The sequence below is a fragment of the Mesoplodon bidens genome, assembly GCF_964165515.1.
Source record: "Mesoplodon bidens genome assembly, chromosome: 15".
Lineage (NCBI taxonomy): Eukaryota > Metazoa > Chordata > Mammalia > Artiodactyla > Ziphiidae > Mesoplodon > Mesoplodon bidens.
In genome coordinates, this window is record NC_138171.1 from 18,776,494 (window position 1) to 18,796,595 (window position 20,102).

General features: G+C 42.1%; 1 protein-coding gene across 3 annotated transcripts in view; it reads left to right on the forward strand.

The window, feature by feature from the left end:
• Positions 1–20,102, forward strand: part of CHD6 (chromodomain helicase DNA binding protein 6) — a 221,311-nt gene that overhangs the window by 56,523 nt on the left and 144,686 nt on the right. For all 3 annotated transcript variants that reach the window (XM_081255208.1, XM_081255206.1, XM_081255207.1), the window contains one exon: positions 15,106–15,162. In XM_081255208.1, the coding sequence (XP_081111334.1) occupies positions 15,130–15,162 (33 nt within the window). In that variant the 5' untranslated portion in view covers positions 15,106–15,129. The remainder of the gene's footprint in view (positions 1–15,105; positions 15,163–20,102) is intronic.

Here is a 20,102-nt window from a genome sequence, read left to right on the forward strand (position 1 = left end):
TCACCAACTCCGTTAAGGATTCTCTTGAGGCTTCAAGAACTGTTACTTGGATTTCATATCCAGGCTAATGAGAGAGTTTCCTGACTTTTATTTATTTCATTTTATTACTAACCTGAGCTTGTACTATGCTACCAATAAAGGGCTTCATTAGTAAATTTAGCATCTTAAGGAAAAGGTGCCTATGATGGAAGGTATGAATCTCATTCTGCACCTGTACTCCAGAGTGGCAGGTTGGAAATTTGCTGTCCTCCACAACTGCTCATCTGTATCTAGAACAATTTTAAATCACATCACTACATCTGGTTCTCAGTGCTTATGCTGATGATGGAAGGGAGCATTGGAACGGGTAATATAAATATAGTGTAATATGAGTGGGAGATTATGGGTATTAAGAAGTTAAATTTAGGGACTTCTCTGGCAGCACAGTGGTTAAGAATCCGCCTGCCAATGCAGGGGACATGGGTTCGATCCCTGGTCCGGGAAGATCCTACATGCCGTGGAGCAGCTAAGCCCGTGGGCCACAACTACTGAGCCTTCGGGCCACAACTACTGAAGCCCGCACACCTAGAGCCCGTGCTCTGCAGCAAGAGAAGCCACCGCAACGAGAAGCCTGCGCACTGCAACAAAGAGTAGCCCCCGCTCGCCGAAGTTGAATTTATATTTCAAAATGATTGTCTTTTGATCTGGGAATTGGTACTATTTACCAAGTAAACTAACTGGCCCTTCTCTGTGGTTCTCCTGCTCATTCTGGACGTGAATTCTGTCATCTCCCAGACCAGTCCTCCTTAAATAGTACCACGTACCAATCTGAAAACGTGCTGAGTTCTACTTCTAGTTAAGTGATTATTTAGGTGTTAGAAGTCAGTAGTTTTAACAATACGTTGTTTGCTAATACATTAATTTAAAATAGGTGACTACATCTATACCAATATTTAGGCAGATTAGATGGACCACACATAACATACATGGTATTAGCAGACTTTAGTCAACTGGCTTAAATTCGCCTCAGGTGGCCTCTTGAGTATTCTGCTTATTGCCTGCAGTTTCTGCTCTTAGCGTAGCACAAGCAGATTTGGAGAACCAGGGCATTTTGTTGGCAGGAGATTCTGGTTGCCAGCCACCCGCCTCACCCTTTAGCCAGTGCTTGTCTGTGCTTGCTTTTGCAAGGGAGCTTTTTCCCTAGTCCGTCACATCATGCAGAGTTTTGTTTTATGTACCCACCCACAGCCTGGTTCTGTGTTTATCACAGTGCTCTCTTCCTTTTAGATTTCAGGGAAGGGGGGAGTTGAGGGTGGGAGAGGATTAAGAGCTACTTAATCTTTTAAAAATCCAGAGCTTAAAAAAAATCCTTCTCAGATTCTGTTAAAGTAAAATTCTTAGACCCTAAGGAAGGAGCAGGAGGTGCCAGAGTTGTACAGCTTTTAGGAGATGAAACGACCGTGGAATCCATCAGGGTGCAGCATCCTCCTGGGTTTGCAGCAGGTGATGTAACGTAAGATGTGGAAGTTCAGTTTCAGGATTGCACCTTAAAACTGGAATAGTAGGGGATTTGTGTCAGGTTCAGAATCCATTATTTGTCTCATTTTTGAACAATAGAAAAAAAACCACTTTGGAAAAATCCTGGGTTTTTATTTTACTCTTAACACAGCAGAGTTGTAGAAGTAGGGGAAAAGCCCATCTTTGTAGTACTAGGAATTCCACAAATTTATTTGATAAGATGTTTTCAGACTGTAGATTGGTTTGCACTTATGCTGGCTCTCCTCTATCCTGTAGAATAGAGTACTGCACCCGAATGACCATAAATATATGATTTTTCTTCTATTATTTACCCCAAAGTAAAAACTCTGCTGAGTGTTGTCTGTGTTATGATTTTGTTAATGTGTTTACTTCGTTTCCTGCTGTCTTGGCTAGCCATCAGATAGTTTTTTCCTTACTGTAAATTGCTTCAAAACAATTTTATCAATTCAGGATTCAAATGGCAGGCTTTATGAAAGTAGATAAAGAACTTAAATAGAATTACTTGGCAGTTATAATCCTAAAGATTTTTATCTGTGTTTATCGTATGAATTATTTGTATGAAATATTTTTTTCACTTGTATGTAATATTATCTGAAGGGTCCATCCTTCTTGTCTAAAATGTACCTTAAAGGTCTTCTTGAATGATAGTTTTATCAGACTGTTTTAATTGCTTCTTCTTCACCCCAAGGATGGATCGAAACCATCCTCTGCTATGGCCTGCTTTTTTTCTTTCCTCCCTCCCTCCCACCTTCCCTTCCTCCCTTCCCCTAGACTGTAGTTATTTGTCTGTACAGTATCTTTCTAATCTCTGCCCAGTCTCCACGTGCCCCAAATAGAACATCTCCAGCCCTGACCTCTCCCGCCGTTTTCATTTGCCTACAAGACAGCTTGATATAGTGCTAAGAGGGCTGAATTGGACCCAGGAAATCTGATTCTTGTACTTTTTTTTTTTTTTTTTTTGCGGTACGCGGGCCTCTCACTGTTGTGGCCTCTCCAGTTGCGGAGCACAGGCTCCGGACACGCAGGCTCAGCGGCCATGGCTCACGGGCCTAGCATCTCCGCGGCATGTGGGATCTTCCCGGACCGGGGCACAAACCCGTGTCCCCTGCATCGGCAGGCGGACTCTCAACCACTGCACCACCAGGGAAGCCCTGATTCTTGTACTTTTTGCGTAACTGTGAGCCTTTGGGCAATCAACCTTTGGGCAATCATTCTTAAGATAAAAGGATTGCATTTCCTGAGCTTTTAAGTTCCCCACCCCTTCACTTTGCTTCAGCCTTTACTGTTCCTTCAAACTTAGCCTGTCCAAAATAGAACTCATCCATCTCCTCTCCCAAAAGATAGTTTTTGTCCCTATTCTGTAAATGAGAAACTAAGACTCAGGGATATTGAATAAATTGTACAAATCATACTACCCTTATGTTCAGAACCTAGATATCTTCATTCAAGCCTACAGGTATTACTCTTCCTCTACAAAAAGCATTAAAGTGTAACGATTCAAAAAGGTGTTGCATTACTGTGAGGTCTCTTGAGACTGAATATGGGTGTCATTTGTAAAACCCTCTGTCTTCCTACATAAGGTTATAGCTTGAATTTTCAGGGCTCTGAACTTTGAGTGGGCTTGGCTGTCAGAAGATTGGTTTCTTCAGTCCTGTGTTCACAGATGGGATCATTCCTGATCTGGGTCAGTTGACATTATGGTGTAGGGTCTAATGACAGAAAAAAAGTACAGTCAGGTTTTACTTTACAGTGTGTTATTTGATAGCTCTGATAATGCCTGGCCATTTGCTTCTACTACTACTGTTAATAGTGATTCTTATCGAGCAAGTTGATTTTCATCACCAGATGAGGAGTTGAAATGATTTTCTCTGATTGAAGACATGAACTGGGGTTTGGAGTTGATTTTTTTCCTTTTGTATTATGCAGATGTGTCTCATTCATCATGAAGATCAAAGTGTTTGGCTGTGTGATCTCAAAGGTCCCATTCAGTTCTGATTCTGTGAATGCAGCACTACTGAAATGTTTCTAGTCGATTCTAGAGAGCTTCCTTAGTTTACACCTTTACACAGTCTAGGTAAAACAGATTATTGTGAGGAATTATGGCAGTGCTAGACATTGGTTGAAGTCAGTAGTAATGAGTTTAAAGTCCTGTTATTTTGCAGTTGACCAATAGGAAGCCTCTTAAAATGGACATTTCTAATACTCTTAATCCAGTAACAAGAGTTTTCTAGAAGGTTATTGCTCTTACCACTAATTATGCCTTCTCTCATAGACAGGGATTAAAGTCACTACTCTTGATTTGCTTTTTGGCTTGCATTACCCATGTACAGGGTAACAAAGCTTTTAGTGTAACACTTTGAATGTTTAAAACACTTTTCTTTTGAGGAGCGAAGCATCTTAAGTTAATGTTTGAGGTGGTAATTGTACTTTCAAGCTGGCAAAACAAAGCGCTGCCTCAGTTTGGAAGTCGCGATGGTACTGGTGTCTTCTCCCTAGTTATGTCGGCAGGTATTTCGAATTAGGCACCTACATTTTTGGAGAGAAGGGTTTTTAGACTAAACCTGGTATATATACCAATATGATCCTTCTCTTTTGACCCACCATTGATAAATCCATGTGTAATATTAATATATTTATTCATTCACAAAATACTGTCCTACGAGTTAGATATATAGTAGTGTTCAAAATAGATGTCGTCCTTGTCCTCATGGCCCTCTTCTCATCTTGAGAGATGTGAATGCTTTTGACTTGTAGTCATGAAATTAAGGTGGTGTGTTATCTCTAGCCTGTTGCAGAGAGCATCATAGCTCACCCTATACAGATTAGCTCTAGCCTAAATTATACACAAAAGATAACTTTTCAGAGAAATAGATCTAATTTAAAAATTCTCTACATTCCAAAAAACTTTGAGGCATCAAAAAATTCATGTATCTGAACCAAAATCCTCATTTTTTGTTGCTGTGCCACCTTTGATGGAAATATAAAACTCATTCAGAGCCTTGAAAACATAGAAAAATCCTTAAAATTGTTAGAGGCATTTTCTCATGCCAGTTGGACTGGTTTGGTTGTGTAGAAGTGTTTCTACTAGATCACAGCGTCGTCTTTGAAAGGAAAGAGCCACCGCCTGTCGTTTGAACGCCCTTCCATTGTTGGCTACTTGGCACAACCTTAGAAGACTACAAGAGTAAAACATCAGAGTCCCAAAAAAAGAATTATTGAATGGTGAACATGTTAGCCGTAAAAAAAAAAAAAAAAAAAAAAAGAAGAAGGGTTGGAAGATAAAGTTGAGGAAACCTCCCAGAAAGCAGAACACGAAGAGATTTAAAAAAAAACTTTAATGTGAAAATTAGAGGTATAGCCCCAAAGGTCTGTCTTTCAAATACAATAATAGGAGTTCCATGACAAGAAAACAATTAGGGAGGAAATTATGAGGAAATAATACACGAGGATTTCTCAGAACTGAGACAAGTGTTTCTAGTTTGTGAAAGAATTCACCAGGTGCCCAAACTCGTGGATTAAAACAGCCCCACAGTACATCATTATGAAAAGATGTTCCCTGGGGCTAAAGCTTTCTATGAAGGAAGAGAGGTTACAGATAAGGGATTACGGATCACAGTGGTTCAGATTCCTTAACACGTGGTGGAAGGAACAGGACAGTGGTGAAATGCTCTCAAAATTCTGAGGCGATATCCGTCTCCAACCTGTGATTTGCTACCCACCAAGCCATCAAGGTGGACTATAAACATATTGAGGCATGAAGGTCTCAGAAACTTACCTCTCTGTTCATATATTTCCTAGTCAGTTAGTGGACATTGTGATTCACCAGAATGAGAGAGTAAACCCTCAGAGAGAAGAAAGAAACTTGGGAGTTCACTCTTGAGAGGGACAAAGGGAATGAATCCCCCAGGAGGATGGTGATGAGAAGTCCTAGGAAATGTGGCTTTGAAACAGATTGAAGAGCGTTGTAACACTCCAGATTTAATGATCCAAGGGGGAAAAAAATGAACTTAGATTGAGAGGAATTTTAATTTTAAGGCTTCGGAGAAGCATTTTTAGATAAGTTAGTAATTCATAGAAAACAAAGCAAATTTCTGAATTTTTAAATTTAAAGGTACTTACTATCTTTAGGGAAAAAATTACACAAAAAAGAAAATTTTAGCATAGTATATTGTTCATGTCTTAGCTGTGAATTGAATATTGATTTAATAAATAATGGTAATAATAACTGTATTGGGAAGATATGCTTCATCTTCCACAGCAGGGGGCTACCTGTTTTGTAGTTTCTTTGGAACACAGACCGACCCATATGTTAGCATATTGTCTGTGGCTGTTTTCATGCTACAGTGGCAAAATTGATGAGTTACAACAGAGACCATGTGGCCTGCAAAGCCTAAAATATTTATTACCTGACCTTTTATAAAAACATTTGCCAACTCCTATTTTATAGGGAGAAGCTGATAGAATAATGTTTAAAATAGGAAAAAACAATATAATAACACTATTAGTGTGTTTTTTAGAAATTTTATTTATTTATTTATTTATTTTGAAGTATAGTTGATGGACATATTTTGTTAGTTTCAGGAGTATGCTTCAGAATCAGGGAGTGTGATACCTTTAGCTTTCTTCTTCTTTCTCAAGATAGCTTTGGATATTTGTGGTCTTCTGTGGTCCCATACAAACTTTAGGATTATTTGTTCTAGTTCTGTGAAAAATGCCATTGGTTTTGATAAGGATTGCATTGAATCTGTAGATTGCTTTGGGTAGTATGGTCTTTTATTTTTTCAAAGAATTTTTTTTATTGGAATATAATTGCTTCACAATGGTGTGTTAGTTTCTGCTTTATAACAAAGTGAATCAGTTATACATATACATATGTTCCCATATCTCTTCCCTTTTGCGTCTCCCTCCCTCCCACCCTCCCTATCCCACCCCTCCAGGCAGTCACAAAGCACCGAGCTTATCTCCCTGTACTATGCGGCTGCTTCCCACTAGTATGGTCATTTTAACAGTATGATTCTTCCAACCTGTGAGCACAGTATATCTTTCCATTTATTTGGTTGATGTCTTATAGCCTCAGAGTACAGGTCTTTCAGCTTCTCTGTTCAGTTTATTCCTAGGTATTTTACTCTTTTTGATGCAATTATGTTTTCTTAATTTCTCTTTCTGATAGATCATTATTAGTGGATAGAAATGCTATAGATTTCTATTATTAATTTTATATCCTGCAACTTCACTGAATTCATTTACTAGTTCTTATGGGTTTTGTTGGAATCTGCAGGGTTTTCTATATGTAGTATCATGTCATCTGCAAATAGTGATAGTTTTACTTTCCAGTTTGTTTTTTAAAAGTTCCTACTGAAGGTTCAGGCAAGGCTCACGTTGGGCCAGCTTGGGTCATATGTTCTTTTTTTTTAAAATTTATTTATTTATTTATTTATTTATTTTTGGCTGAGTTGGGTCTTTGTTGCTGTGCTCGGGCTTTCTCTAGTTGTAACCAGTGAGGGCTACTCATTGTTGTGGTGCGCGGGCTTCTCATTGCTGTGGCTTCTGTTGTTGCGGAGCATGGGCTCTAGGCGCACGGGCTTCAGTAGTTGTGACATGTGGGCTCAGTAGTTGTGGCTCGCGGGCTCTAGAGCACAGGCTCAGTAGTTGTGGCTCACGGGCTTAGTTGCTGCACAGCATGTGGGATCTTCCCGGACCAGGGCTCGAACCAATGTGTCCCCTGCATTGGCAGGCGTACTCTTAACCACTTTGCCATCAGGGAAGCCCCTTTCCAATTTGGATGCCTTTTATTTCTTTTTCTAGTCTGATTGCTATGGCTAGGACTTCCAATACTATATTGAATAAAAGTGGCGAGAGTGGGCATCCTTGTCTTGTTCCTGATCTAAGAGGAAATGCTTTTAGCTTTTCACTGTTGAGTATGATATTAGCTGTGGGTTTGTCATATATGACCTCTATTATGTTGAGGTATGTTCCCTCTGTGCCCACTTTGTTGAGAGTTTTTATCATGAGTGGTTGTTGAGTCTTGTCAAAAGCTTTCTTTGCATCTATTGAGTTTATCCTATGATTTTTGTGTGTGTGTGTGGTATGCAGGCCTCTCACCGCTGCGGCCTCTCCCGCTGCGGAGCACAGGCTCCGGACGCGCAGGCTCAGCAGCCATGGCTCACGGGCCTAGCCGCTCCGCGACATGTGGGATCCTCCCGGACCGGGGCACGAACCCGCGTCCCCCGCATCGGCAGGCGGACTCTCAACCACTGCGCCACCAGAGAAGCCCTTATCCTATGATTTTTATCCTTCATTTTGTTAATGCGGTCTATCACCATTTTTTAGAAATATTTTGGAAAGTAGTAGAAAGAATAGCTACAGATCTACCTCTGGGAAGAGTGAGTCAGGAATGGCGGGGAGCAGAGTCAGGGGAATATTTTTTGCTTTAAGCTTTATATTATTGAATTCTTAAGCTAAGTACCTTTTTACTTGGAAAAGGTATGAATGATGAATGCTGAGAAATTGGACTAAAACAACAGAAGAAACAGGAAAGGAAAAAAAGATAGAGGCCACCAATTATGATGAAGAAAATAGGAGCTCAAAGCCTTTTCTGTAAACATAGCTTTCCCATTTATTCACTCCTCATTCCACAGATAGTCATTTATGAGTCCAAATGTCAGTCACTGAGCCTGATGCTGCAGGACAGAGTCCCTTCCCCAGAGGGTGCTTAGGCCCTTAGCCGATGGCATGCACAGACAGGGAAAAGATGACACGATGATATAGCTGCTATGGCTTGGTGCTTCTCACAAGATGCTTTCAGGGTTTAGGGAAGTCGGGTAAGACATCCCGGAGAACGTGACACCAGAGTTGAGTTTCAAAGGATAAGAGACAGGAGTGGAAGGGCAGTGGAAGGATTTTCCTGGTGAGGCATAGCTTGAACCTCAAGTAGTCAGTACAGTTGGGTGAATGGTGGAAGGTAACGTCAGAGCAGCAGGCTCGGAATAGAGGCCAGATCGCTTACGCAGGGCTCTGTGCCATGAGGAATTTGTTTTCCTTTTTGAAGACACTGCAGAGGTATCATCTGATTTTGTTTATACTTTAGGAAAACATACTCTTGGTCCAATGAGGGTAATGGCATGAGGGTAGAAGGTACTTAGAGTTGAGACACTTCGGAGGCTAGAGCTGATTAAAAAAGAAAAAAAAAATCCCCCTGCCAAAAAAGTGGTAATAAAACTAAAGAGGTGGACTGGGGAGGAACCACCGGATTCAGGAATTAGGAAGGAGTTAAGGGAAAGGGGAGTAGTTAAGGATGACTGAACTCTGGGCTGGGTGGCAGGTCGTGGGACTCTAGCCTCTAGTGGGGGACATAGGAGCAGGTGTGTGTGTGTAAAGGCAGCACTGAGTTGTGGGGTTTTTTGTGGCATCTGTGGAATACCTAATTGGAAGTGGCCAGGATGTGGATGGACATGCCTACCTGGAGGTCAGGAGGAGGACTTGGATTTGGAAATGTGCAGTGGTCCTGGTGTAGAGGTGAAGTCTGGGAGTTGAGTGGAGAACTCAGGGAGCCCTTGTGGTATGAAGCGTGTTTAGTCCTGGGGGCACTGACATTTAAGGGTTAGGCCTTATAGTAGGAGGAGCCATGGAGGAAGCTGAGCTTTTGGAGGCCTGCAGTCAGAGGGAGAGCAGGAGAGAATGGCTTCCAAGAAACCAGTGAGATGAGAATTTTAAAAGGAGGAAATGGTCCATAGTTTAAAGTACTGCAAGGAAGTCAGGCTAAAGCCTTGGATTTGGCAGCTAGGGAGTCATTGCTAAGAGCAGCTTTAGGGAGGTAATACGGGAGGAAGTGAAAATTCAGGTGTGGGATTTGTTGGTATAGTTACTGTTCTGAGATAGAGTTGAGCCTGTTTCTTTGTTGAGAGAAGAGCTGTAGAAAGAGAGAGGCTTAGTGATGATTTAAGGAAGTGATTCTTCATGGAACAGATGTTTATGGAGCATCTATTATGAGCCCAGTGCTGGTCCAGACTCAGGAAGTACAGCATGAACAAAACAAAGCTTACACTCATGTGTGTGCATCTCACAGGTAATAAATTTATAGTCAACTAGACATAATATAATGTCAGGTAGCAACAAGTGCCAGGATTCTTCAGCTAAATTGGGCCGAGAAGATAGAGAGTGAGGGCGGGGCTGGGGGGAGTAGCGTGGTTGGGGAAGACCTCAGGGGTTGGGTAAGGTCTGAGGCGCAGCCTAAACGAAACGAGGAGAGACTGGCTGCAAAGTGATCCAGAGGCTGAGGTGGCTGAGAAGTGGGAGAGGACGGACCCCCAGTACTGATGGAAGGGTAGTTGTCCTCAGGAGAGGGGGCCACCTTCTCTCCTCTGACCCTGGCAGGAAGCCCACAGGACAGGCCACACTAGAGGCTGCCAGACAGCTCACGTGCACCGTGCGACAGACGCTGGATTCTGAGCCCTTTACGTTCTCCTGATACTCTCTGAGGTGTAGGGGTTGTCACCCTTTTTTATAGGTGAGGAAACAAAGTCTGGAAGAGGTTTTACCGGCTCTGGCTCATCGTTCTTAGAGCCTGGATCTCCTCTGCTTTTTGGCACTTCAGACCCTTGCTGTTACCCTCCCGTGGGCTGCTTCTGGCCTAGCAAAGGACGGAGATAAATCTGTCCAGTTTGTGCAGGTTGGGTGGGGAGGTGGGAAGTGAGAAGTTGAGGGATACCCCGCCCATCGGACCCTCTTTGTGGTCCAGGGTGTCTGTCCCGAGTCTCGGTAAGAGGTGGCCCCTAGGAGCTCCTCGCTGCCTTCTTGATTCGCTTTTCTCAGGTGGGTTGTTACTCCCCATGTCCTGTGCCTGCTCCCTTCTCACATCCCCACACCCCCCGCCAGCACTGTGGGATTGCCTCATTTGTGCCTGCTGCCGTAAGGGGGGCATGAATCGATGATAAAAGTACATGGTCATTGTGGAAAATTGGAGATAGATCTGATTTTTGAAGTAGCTTCCCACTTACTCTCTGTCCCAAAGTGCCTGATAGCGTGGAAGGGATTTGGTGCCCTGTTAACAGCGAAGGTCCCCGTCCCTCCTGTCGTCAGCTGTGTCTTCTGCTGTCCCTGTGGATATAAGGATCATGGCAGGGTCTGCTGTGTGTGCACTTGTCTGTGTTTCCGTAAACACACACTCTTGTAAATGAAATAGACCCCAGGTGGCAGAATTCTCCAGATAGAGTAAATTTAAATAATTTCCGTAAATGAATGGTAAAATGGTGTGTACCTGCAGTTTTATTATTTTTTAAGTGTCCATAACACAGCACTGAGGAACTTGGAAATGGCGCAGGCACTGGGGCAGAATTTTTGAACTGGAAAGAGAAAAAGTAATAAATTTCAAAATACTATTATTGAAACCTGGCACCCACTTTTCTTAATTGAAGCATCATGAGGTAGGTGAGCGTAAGAAGGAATGGGAATTTTTATATTGTTTGCTTTTTATATTATTAGCAGCTGACCTTCTTGTGAAGGTAATTAAATGCTACTTTCATACATAAGCATTGAAAGGCAGTGAGGAGTCCTCCCAGTTTTCATGTAATTCAGAAGTTATACACTTTTCTTTTTTTACATACACTTTTTCCTCTTAACAAATTTCCTGGTTTGTCCACATAGTTAGGAGTTTCAGAATATATTTGTATTATGCTTCTAATTAAGTTGTGGGACTCTGAAATTACTGTTTTAATTTTTTACTTTATCAAGCCCAAAAGAGCTATCTAATCACAACTTTTGGGTGATGGGAGCACAGCAGCAGAGGCTCCAAAACCATTTCCAGTGGTGTGCAGAAGTACCTATAGGGTATATCTGGTCATCCATTCCTGCTACATAACATTTAGCTTCACGAAAAGACTAGGTGGTTTTGTATTTTTTAAACGTGTGTCATCAAAGAGGTAAAAAAAGAAAAGTAGAGGTAACTGAAGAGAGAGTGCATTGTAAACTACTGGGTGCTGTTTGGAGAAATAAAAGTCAACAAAATGTTTATTGAACACCTATTGATTTTTAAAAAAATATTTAATTTAATTAATTTATTTATTTGCGCTGGGTCTTTGTTGCGGCAGGTGGGCCCCTTAGTTGTGGCTTGCCTGCTCCTTAGTTACACACGTGCATTCATTAGTTGTGGCTGGTAGGCTCATTAGTTGCGGCTCTCAGGCTCCTTAGTTTGCAGCATGCACGTGGCATCTAGTCCTCTGACCAGGGATTGAACCCAGGCCTCCTGCATTGGGAGCTCAGAGTCTTAACCACTGCGCCACCAGGGAAGTCCCTATTGATGTTGTTTGTATCTGTTACCTTGTGGAGTGGCTGTGAGCTGGTGTGTAGCTGTCCATCCAGGTGCTAGAGATGGTTTCACAGTAACAATGTGAGGTTGGCCAAAGACTGCTTCCAGTGAACTAGAGCAGTTATTCTTACAGCATCATCACTGGGATGCACTTGGATTTCACACACACTGTCTCTCTCAGAGAACGGGGTGGGGGTTATCTGTGCAGCGTGAATATCCCTGAGGGTGCAGGTGGCAGTATCTTGCATGTGAACAGATGGTGGGGGGCGGTAAGATTTGGTTTAGAATCTTCCACCCAGCTCTTTTCCTCCAACCCTTCTCTCTGCTGAGTAACCACATTCAAGCCACAATTGCGTCAGCCTCTTCCCAGTCTTTCCAGCTTGTGCTCATCTGCCGTCTCTGATCTTCCCAGGCCCTGTGATGACACAAGCCCAGGGAATGGTGGGCCCCTGTGACCCCCATGGCCCTCTGCAGTGCCTGAGCTCTGCTGTGACAGTGACCTCACCACTGAGCTTCCTCTCAGCTTATTTCCTTGGGATGGATCCCTGAAAACGGAGCTTGCAGATCAACGGACTGTGGCAGTTCATAGATCTAGTGGCACGTTGCCCGAGTGCTTTCAGAAAGCCTGGAACGATGAAAGGTGCCATCAGCAAGGATCAGTGGGTCCACAGTTTTCCCCACATTCCTGGCAGTGTTGGGGCCCTGTTTTATTTGCATGCTAGTTTGTGGTACTTGATCAGAAATTGTGTTTTTTGATGTCTCTATTGCATTATACTTGATTTTTTTATAAATTAAAAAGTGATTTTTATTGGCACCGGACTTTTTCTGTATTTTGTAAATGATTGATTTCATTTTGTTGGGTAGCATTTTATTTGAGTATATGTGTCTGGTTATTTATAATATCCCTTTTTATTAGCCAGAATTTATTTTCCAAACTTCTTTCTTCTTTTCAGAATTTGTGGCAGTTTGTGATAGTTGAGAGTGTTGGTTTTCTGGGGTCTGATAATTTGAAATTGAGAGATAAGATAAACTTGTACTAACATAGTTTACCTAGTGCTGACTCCACTGTAATGGAGTTTAGGTGGTAAAATTCTTTGAACTGCCCTGATTCAGAGCCCTTCCCTTGCCATTTCTCAGGAATCTGGTTTTCTTGAGGTAATTGTTCGATCAAATGCTAGTCCTCACACTGATCCTTAGAAGCACTGTTTGCTGACTTGGCTTTCCCTTTTCTTGATTTGGCCAGTTCTTCTCTGCCCTCCTCTCCTTCCCCCTTGGTCTAGGCCCCGCCAGCGCCCACCTTGCAGCTTGTTACCTCCTTGGATGCTATGCTCTTTGCAAGCAGCAATATCCTGGTAGCATTTTATGGTCCTTTTAATAGAAAATGCTTCTGACTCTTGGAGAAAAAAAACCCCTAAAGTCACCAGACTTTAAACTGGTAAACTGAAATTGTGGCCCCAGGGATGATGGAAATCCTTCATTTTTCTCAGTTGCATCATACACACCATGAGCCCACTTAGAAGGCGGGACTGTCTCACTTTAAAGTTCTCCTTGATGCCTGCACATGACGTTCATTTGGATATGAGAAATAATTATAATGTAAGGATAATTGTGTGCCTCTGGGATGTTTTCCTAGCTCTCTGGGATGTCCAGGAAGTCAAAGTAAACAATAAATAGGAGGTGGTGTCTACATCTGGACTAGAACCAGAAGCCGGGATACTGTGATCCTTCCATTGTTTGTCTATGGGGAAGGTGAGAGTGAGTGATTCAGGCAGCCCCAAATTCTGGGTTTCCTAAAATAGCATTCTTTCTGTTCCCTGGGATGCCCTTAGTGCACTTCAGTGACCTCTCAAGCCACTTGCTGGGCTCTTAGTCGCTATGGTGCTGAAAAGTCATTTATGAGAAAAAGTTCAGGTGTCATCATGGGCATTATGTTTGGAGTGGGGATGGGGCTTAAGTCCTGGGTACAGTAAAATCATTTAAAAAGATCATATGAGGGCTTCCCTGGTGGTGCAGTGGTTGAGAGTCCGCCTGCCAGTGCAGGGGACACGGGTTCGAGCCCTGGTCCAGGAAGATCCCACATGCCGCAGAGCAGCTAAGCCTGTGCACCACAACTACTGAGCCTGTGCTCTAGAGCCCACAAGCCACAACTACTGAACCTGCGTGCCTAGAGCCCATTCTCCGCAACAAGAGAAGCCACTGCAATGAGACGCCCGCGCACCTCAACAAAGAGTATCCCCCCGCTTGCTGCAGCTAAAGACAGCCCGTGCGCAGCAATGAAGACCCAGCACAGCCAAAAATAAAATAAAATAAATAAATTTATTTTTTTAAAAAAAGATCGTGTGAAATATTGGAATGGAACTTATTTTGTCAGTTTAAAGTGCACATGGTTTAAAACATCAAGTAATGTAGGAGAGCTTATGATGAAATGCAAGAGTGCCCTGTCCTGTCTCACACCAGCTCCTCTCTCCTTCAAGACAACGACTTTTAACTCTTTTAGCTCTATTTTATTGTGTATATTTCTTTTTATTTATTTATTTATTTTTGGCTGCGTTGGGTCTTCATTGCTGCACGCGGGCTTTCTCTAGTTGCGGCGAGCGGGGGCTTCTGCAGGGGCTTCTCACTGCGGTGGCTTCTCTTGTTGCGGAGCACCGGCTCTAGGCACGCGGGCTTTAGTAGTTGTGGCACGTGGGCTCAGCAGTTGTGGCTCGTGGGCTCAGTAGTTGTGGCGCACGGGCTTTGTTGCTCTGCAGCATGTGGGATCTTCCCCGACCAGGGCTCGAACCGTGTCCCCTGCATTGCCAGGCGGATTTTTAACCACTGCACCACGAGGGAGGCCCATGTTGTGTATATTTCTATTTCTTGATTTCCAGTTGTAGATGCTACTTACTGATTTTCTTCCAAAAGAAATGAGGTCTTCGCTTAGTTCTACCCCCTCTCCACCCCCCTCAATATAGTCACGTCATTATTTTTGGTTCCTCTTTTAGTTTCCCTTGTAATTTAATATGCCAGCATCTTTTATAACTTGTTTTATCTACAAAGACAGTATCTTTTTGACTCCGCTCCATCTGGAGCAAAAAACTAGGGTTCAGGATGGGAGTAGTTAGGTTTAGGCCTCTATGTAGGGCTCTGGGGGGTGCTGGGCTAGAAGACCACTAATTGTAAGTGTTCTGTAGAAGTAGTGCTCTATTCTGTGTTTTCCTCACGTGTCACAGCTAATCTTGAGGCCATCTAAAATGTTTCATTTTGGATTTTAGCATAATCTTTGCCTTTTTTATGTTTTACAGAAATAAAATAATTGCCTTTAATAGATGATAATGAAAATACAGAAGAAAGAGAAGCAGGTAAGAGGTCACTTTTTTTTTTTTTTTTTTTTTTTTTTTTTTTGCGGTACGCGGGCCTCTCACTGTTGTGGCCTCTCCCGTTGCGGAGCACAGGCTGCGGACGCGCAGGCGCAGGCTCAGCGGCCATGGCTCACGGGCCCAGCTGCTCTGCGGCATGTGGGATCTTCCCGGACCGGGGCACGAACCAGCGTCCCCTGCATCGACAGGCGGACTCTCAAGCAGTGCGCCACCAGGGAAGCCCGTAGGTCACATATCTTTTAAGTGAATGCATCCAGCATACACTGGTGCTTTTTTACAAGAGGAGATGCTGGCAGTTTTGGCTTATCTCTTAGCCTCTAGTAGTTACCCTGCTGCCTGTTTCCCATTCTCCACGTGGTAACTGAGAGCTCTGTTGACTTAATATATAGATCTTTACTGTGCTCAGGTCAGCTCTATATAGGAATAAATGTAATGAAGATTGTAGATCAGAATATTATTCAAAATTAGCTATGCAAAAGAGAAATAGTTTACCAAGTTTTTATAAAGAGAGAAGTAATCACTTCTTTATAGTTTACATATTTATTATTTTCGATGTTTGGTTAAACTAAAAGCGTTCATTTACAGAATTCTTATTTATCATGTTGTGCTGAAGTTTTCTCCTGCAGAAAATAGTGAACTAATTGGAAGTTTCCCCCTGCAGAAAATAGTGAACATTAACTGTTTGGCATTTGGTTTCCTGGAGGGGAGTTGATAAAAACATTTGGCCCTTGTGACGCATCCTGCTAAGATCTTTTTCCTTAGTTGGTACTTATGTGTTCCAGGTGATTACATTTTCAGAGGATCCCAGAGACCTAAACCAGTGTGGCTCAGGGAGGTGAGATGAGGGGACCTGCCTCTGTCTCTTAGAGACAGGCTGTCTCTGATGGGCTGGTTTTCCTTTTACAGAATTGAATGACAACCTGGTAACTGGGGAGATCTGAATCCCTGCCCTTCAGCTGGGACCTCTGCAAAGAGGTTGGGTGGGACCAGCCACTTTCCTCTCTGCTTGTAGAGCACTGAGTAGTCGGATACAGGGTGACCTAGGGATATGGTTACAAGGACTACCCTCTGTTCTGTTCCCAGTGGATAGGTCCTTGTGAAACCAAAACAAAACAGCCTGTTTTGGGAAAGAATTGAGTCACCTGCTGCCAATTTTAATAGGAAGAGCAGTGCCTAAACACTACCTACACGCTGATTTCCTCCTGTCCTGGCTCTGTAGAGTCAAAAGTTAGTACACAAACACTGTAGAGAATGCAGTTCCATCTGCCAGGATTTTACCCTATGGATATACTCAGACGGGTATATAGGTTTCATTGCGACTTTGTTTATTATAGCGCAAATGGAAATGAACTTAAATGTCCATCAAAAAGGAGACTACAGGCATGCCTCATTTTACTGTGCAGGTATTACATTTTTTACAAATTGAAGGTTTGTGGCAGCACTGCCTTGAGCAGGTCTATCAGCACCATTTTTCCAACAGCATTTGCTCACTTCGTGTCTCAGTGTCACATTTTGGTAATTCTCTCAGTATTTTGGAACTTTTCATTATTATTATATTTGCTATGGTGATCTGTGATCCGTGATCTTTGGTGTTACTATTGTAATCGTTTTGGGGTGAACTTCATTGATAAATGTCTGTGACTGCTCCACCAACTGACTGGCTGTTCCTCCATCTTTCACCTTCTCCTCCGGTTTCTGAGCCCAGGAAACAACCATTCCTTGGGACACAACAATATGGAAGTTAGTCCACTTAATAACCCTACAGTGGCCTCTAGGTGTTCAAGTGAAAGGACCAGTTGCTCGGCTCTCACTTTCGATCAAAAGCTAGAGGTGATTCAGTTTAGTGAAAAAGGCACATGGAAAGCAGAGAGAGGCTGCAAGCGAGGCCTCTTGTGCTAAACAGTTTAGCCAAGTTGTGGATGCAAAGGAAGAATTCTTGAAGGAAATTAAAAGTGCCGTTCCAGTGAACACGCAAATAAGAAAGCATAACAGCCTTATTGCTGATATGGAGATAGTTTGAGTGGTCTGGATAGAAGATCAGACAAATCACACCATTCTCTTAAGTCAAAGCCTAATCCAGAGCAAGGCCCTAACTCTCTTCAATTCTATGAAGGCTGAGAGAGGTGAGGAAAGTGTAGAAAAGTTTAAAGCTAACAGAGGTTGGTTCCTGAGGTGTAAGGAGAGGAGCTGTCTCCATAACCTAAAAGTACAAGGTGAAGCAGCACGTGCTGATGTAGAAGCTGTAGCAAGTAATCCAGAAGATCTAGCTAAGATAATTAATGAAGGTGGCTACACTAAACAACAGATTTTCAGTTTAGACAAAACAGCCTCCTATTGGAGGCTATTAGGACCTTGATAGCTAGAGAGGGCAAGTCAGTGCCTGTCTTCAAAGTTTCAAAAGACAGGCTGACTCTCTTGTTAGGGGCTAATGCAGCTGTTGACTTCTAGGTTGCAGCCAGTGCTCATGTACCATCCTGAAAATACTAGGGCCCATGAGAATTATGCTAAATCTGCTCTGCCTATACTCTAAATGGAAATTACAAAGAAAAATTACAAAGAAAATGGAAATTACAAAGCCTGGATGATAGCACATGTGTTTTCAACATGGCTTACTATATGTGTAAGTCCACTGTTGAGGCCTACTGCTCAGAAAAAAAGACTTTCTTTAAAATATTACGGCTCATTGACAATGCACATGGTCACCCAAGAACTTTGATGGAGTTGTACAGCGAGATTAATGATGTTTTCATGCCTGCTCACGCAGCATCCATTCTGCAGCCCATGGATCAAGGAGTAATTTTGACTTTCAAATCTTATTATTTAGGACATACATTTTGTAAGGTTGTAGCTGTCATAGATAGTGATTCCTCTGATGGATCTGGGCAAAGTAAGTTGAAAACCTTCTGGAAAGGATTCACCATACTAGATGCCACGAAGAACATTTGTGATTCATGGGAAGAGGTCAAAATGTCAACATTAACAGGAGTTTGGGAGAAGTTGATTCCAACCCTTATGGGTGACTTTGAGGGGTTCAAGACTTCAGTGGAGGAAATAACTTCAGATGTTTTGGAAAAGACAAGAGAGCTAGAATTAGAAGTGGAGCCTGAAGATGGGACTGAATTGCTGCCATCTCATGATAAAACTTGAACAGTTGAGGAGTTGCTTCTTGTGGATGTGCATAGAAAGTGGTTCCTTGAGATGGAGTCTACTCCTGGTAAAGATGCTGTGAAGATTGTTGAAATGACAACAAAGGATTTAGAATATTACATAAACTTAGTTGATAAAGCAGCAGCAGGGTTTGAGAGGATTGATTCCAATTTTGAAAGAAGTTCTACTGTGGGTAGAATGCTGTCAAACAGCACTGCATCCTACAGAAAATTGTTTGTGCAAGGAAGAGTCAGTTGATGTGGTAAACTTCATTGTTGTTGTATTTTAAGAAATTGCCACAGACACCCCAGCTTCAGCAACCACCACCCTGATCAGTCAGCAGCTGTCAACACCAAGGCAGGACCCTCCACCAGCAAAAGGACTATGACTTGCTGAAGGTTCAGATGATGGTAGCATTTTTTAGCAACAAAGTATTTTTAACTTTTTTTTAATAGAAAACATAAAGGAACTTTAATATCCAGTCAGGGCAAAGAATACTGGATTTAATGACCCATTAAGTGTGAACCACTTTAGGTTCTTCACAGTAACAGATGTATTTTAAAGTAAAATTTGAATGCATATTGCAGAGAATGGATCCATTTAAAAAACTTTAGTTTCCTTACCTGATACTAATACCACTATGATTTTTAGACTGTAAATTTTTTAAATGATTTGTTTTAACACTGAGAATAAGATTTAAAGCAAAGTTAGCAATGTTCCTGAATTACAAATTTGTTCAGTAGTAAGCCTTTGAGGAATAGTACTTTCTTCTCAAAAAGTAGTCAATGTACATTTTAGAATTGTGCAGTAAGAAAATATTGGCTAATAAAAAGTGGTATTACTTGAGATAGTCAAAATGAAAGAAAAAGTATACTTTTGCTTGGATTATTTATGCCCAAATAATTTACCCTGCAGTCCACAGATGTATAGGGCATAAAATATTTTTGAATAAGAGAAAAGCGAGGGTCCTAAAATAGGAACATAAACCAGAAGAATCTAAAAACAGCATCCTGTTATTTTATTGAGTATTTAAGCTGCTTTTGGTTGCATGCCCTGATCTGTAGAAGGTTAATTAACAAGGAAATAAAATTTCCAAGGGTTTAAAAAATTTACTCATCTTCTATAAAGCAAGTTTTAATGTATCAACACTTAAAAAATATACAGTGACTTGATGAACCATAAGTACAACTGCACAGAATTGAGCTCCAGAGAACTATATACGTTTATGAGCTGTCTTTCCTGGGCTCTGGTTACAGGAGTATTGGCTTAGAGACCAGCTTACAGCCATCTGCTCCTACCTGGAGGATACAGGCCAGGAAACTCTTAGGATTCTATGGGCCTTTTCTGTTCCTAAATACAACACCAGGAGCTCTCTGGTCTTAAAAACAACCGAGCATCCAAATATGTACACTGGTGACCCTTCCCCTTTGTGAGTCAAAGAAGAGGAGAGTTTGTGACTTTCGTTGAAAACAAAACAAAACAAAATCTCCCACAATTCTTCTAAGAGATTGAAATGTACTAGAAATTTCAAAACTAGAACAATGCCATCAAAGATTAAACCTCTGAATGCCACCCCAAAATAATAAAATTGGGACCTCCAGGAAAACAGGTACCAAAAGAATCAAAGTAATGAATGCGCTGAGGATTCCCCTCTTTGAAGGCTGTTTAAGGAGGTAGGATTTCACAGGTTTTTGTTTGTTTATCTTTTGGCCTCTGAACATTTAAAAAATGCTTTGCCTGGCTGGTCATTCAGGCTAATTTTGGAGTTCACAAGA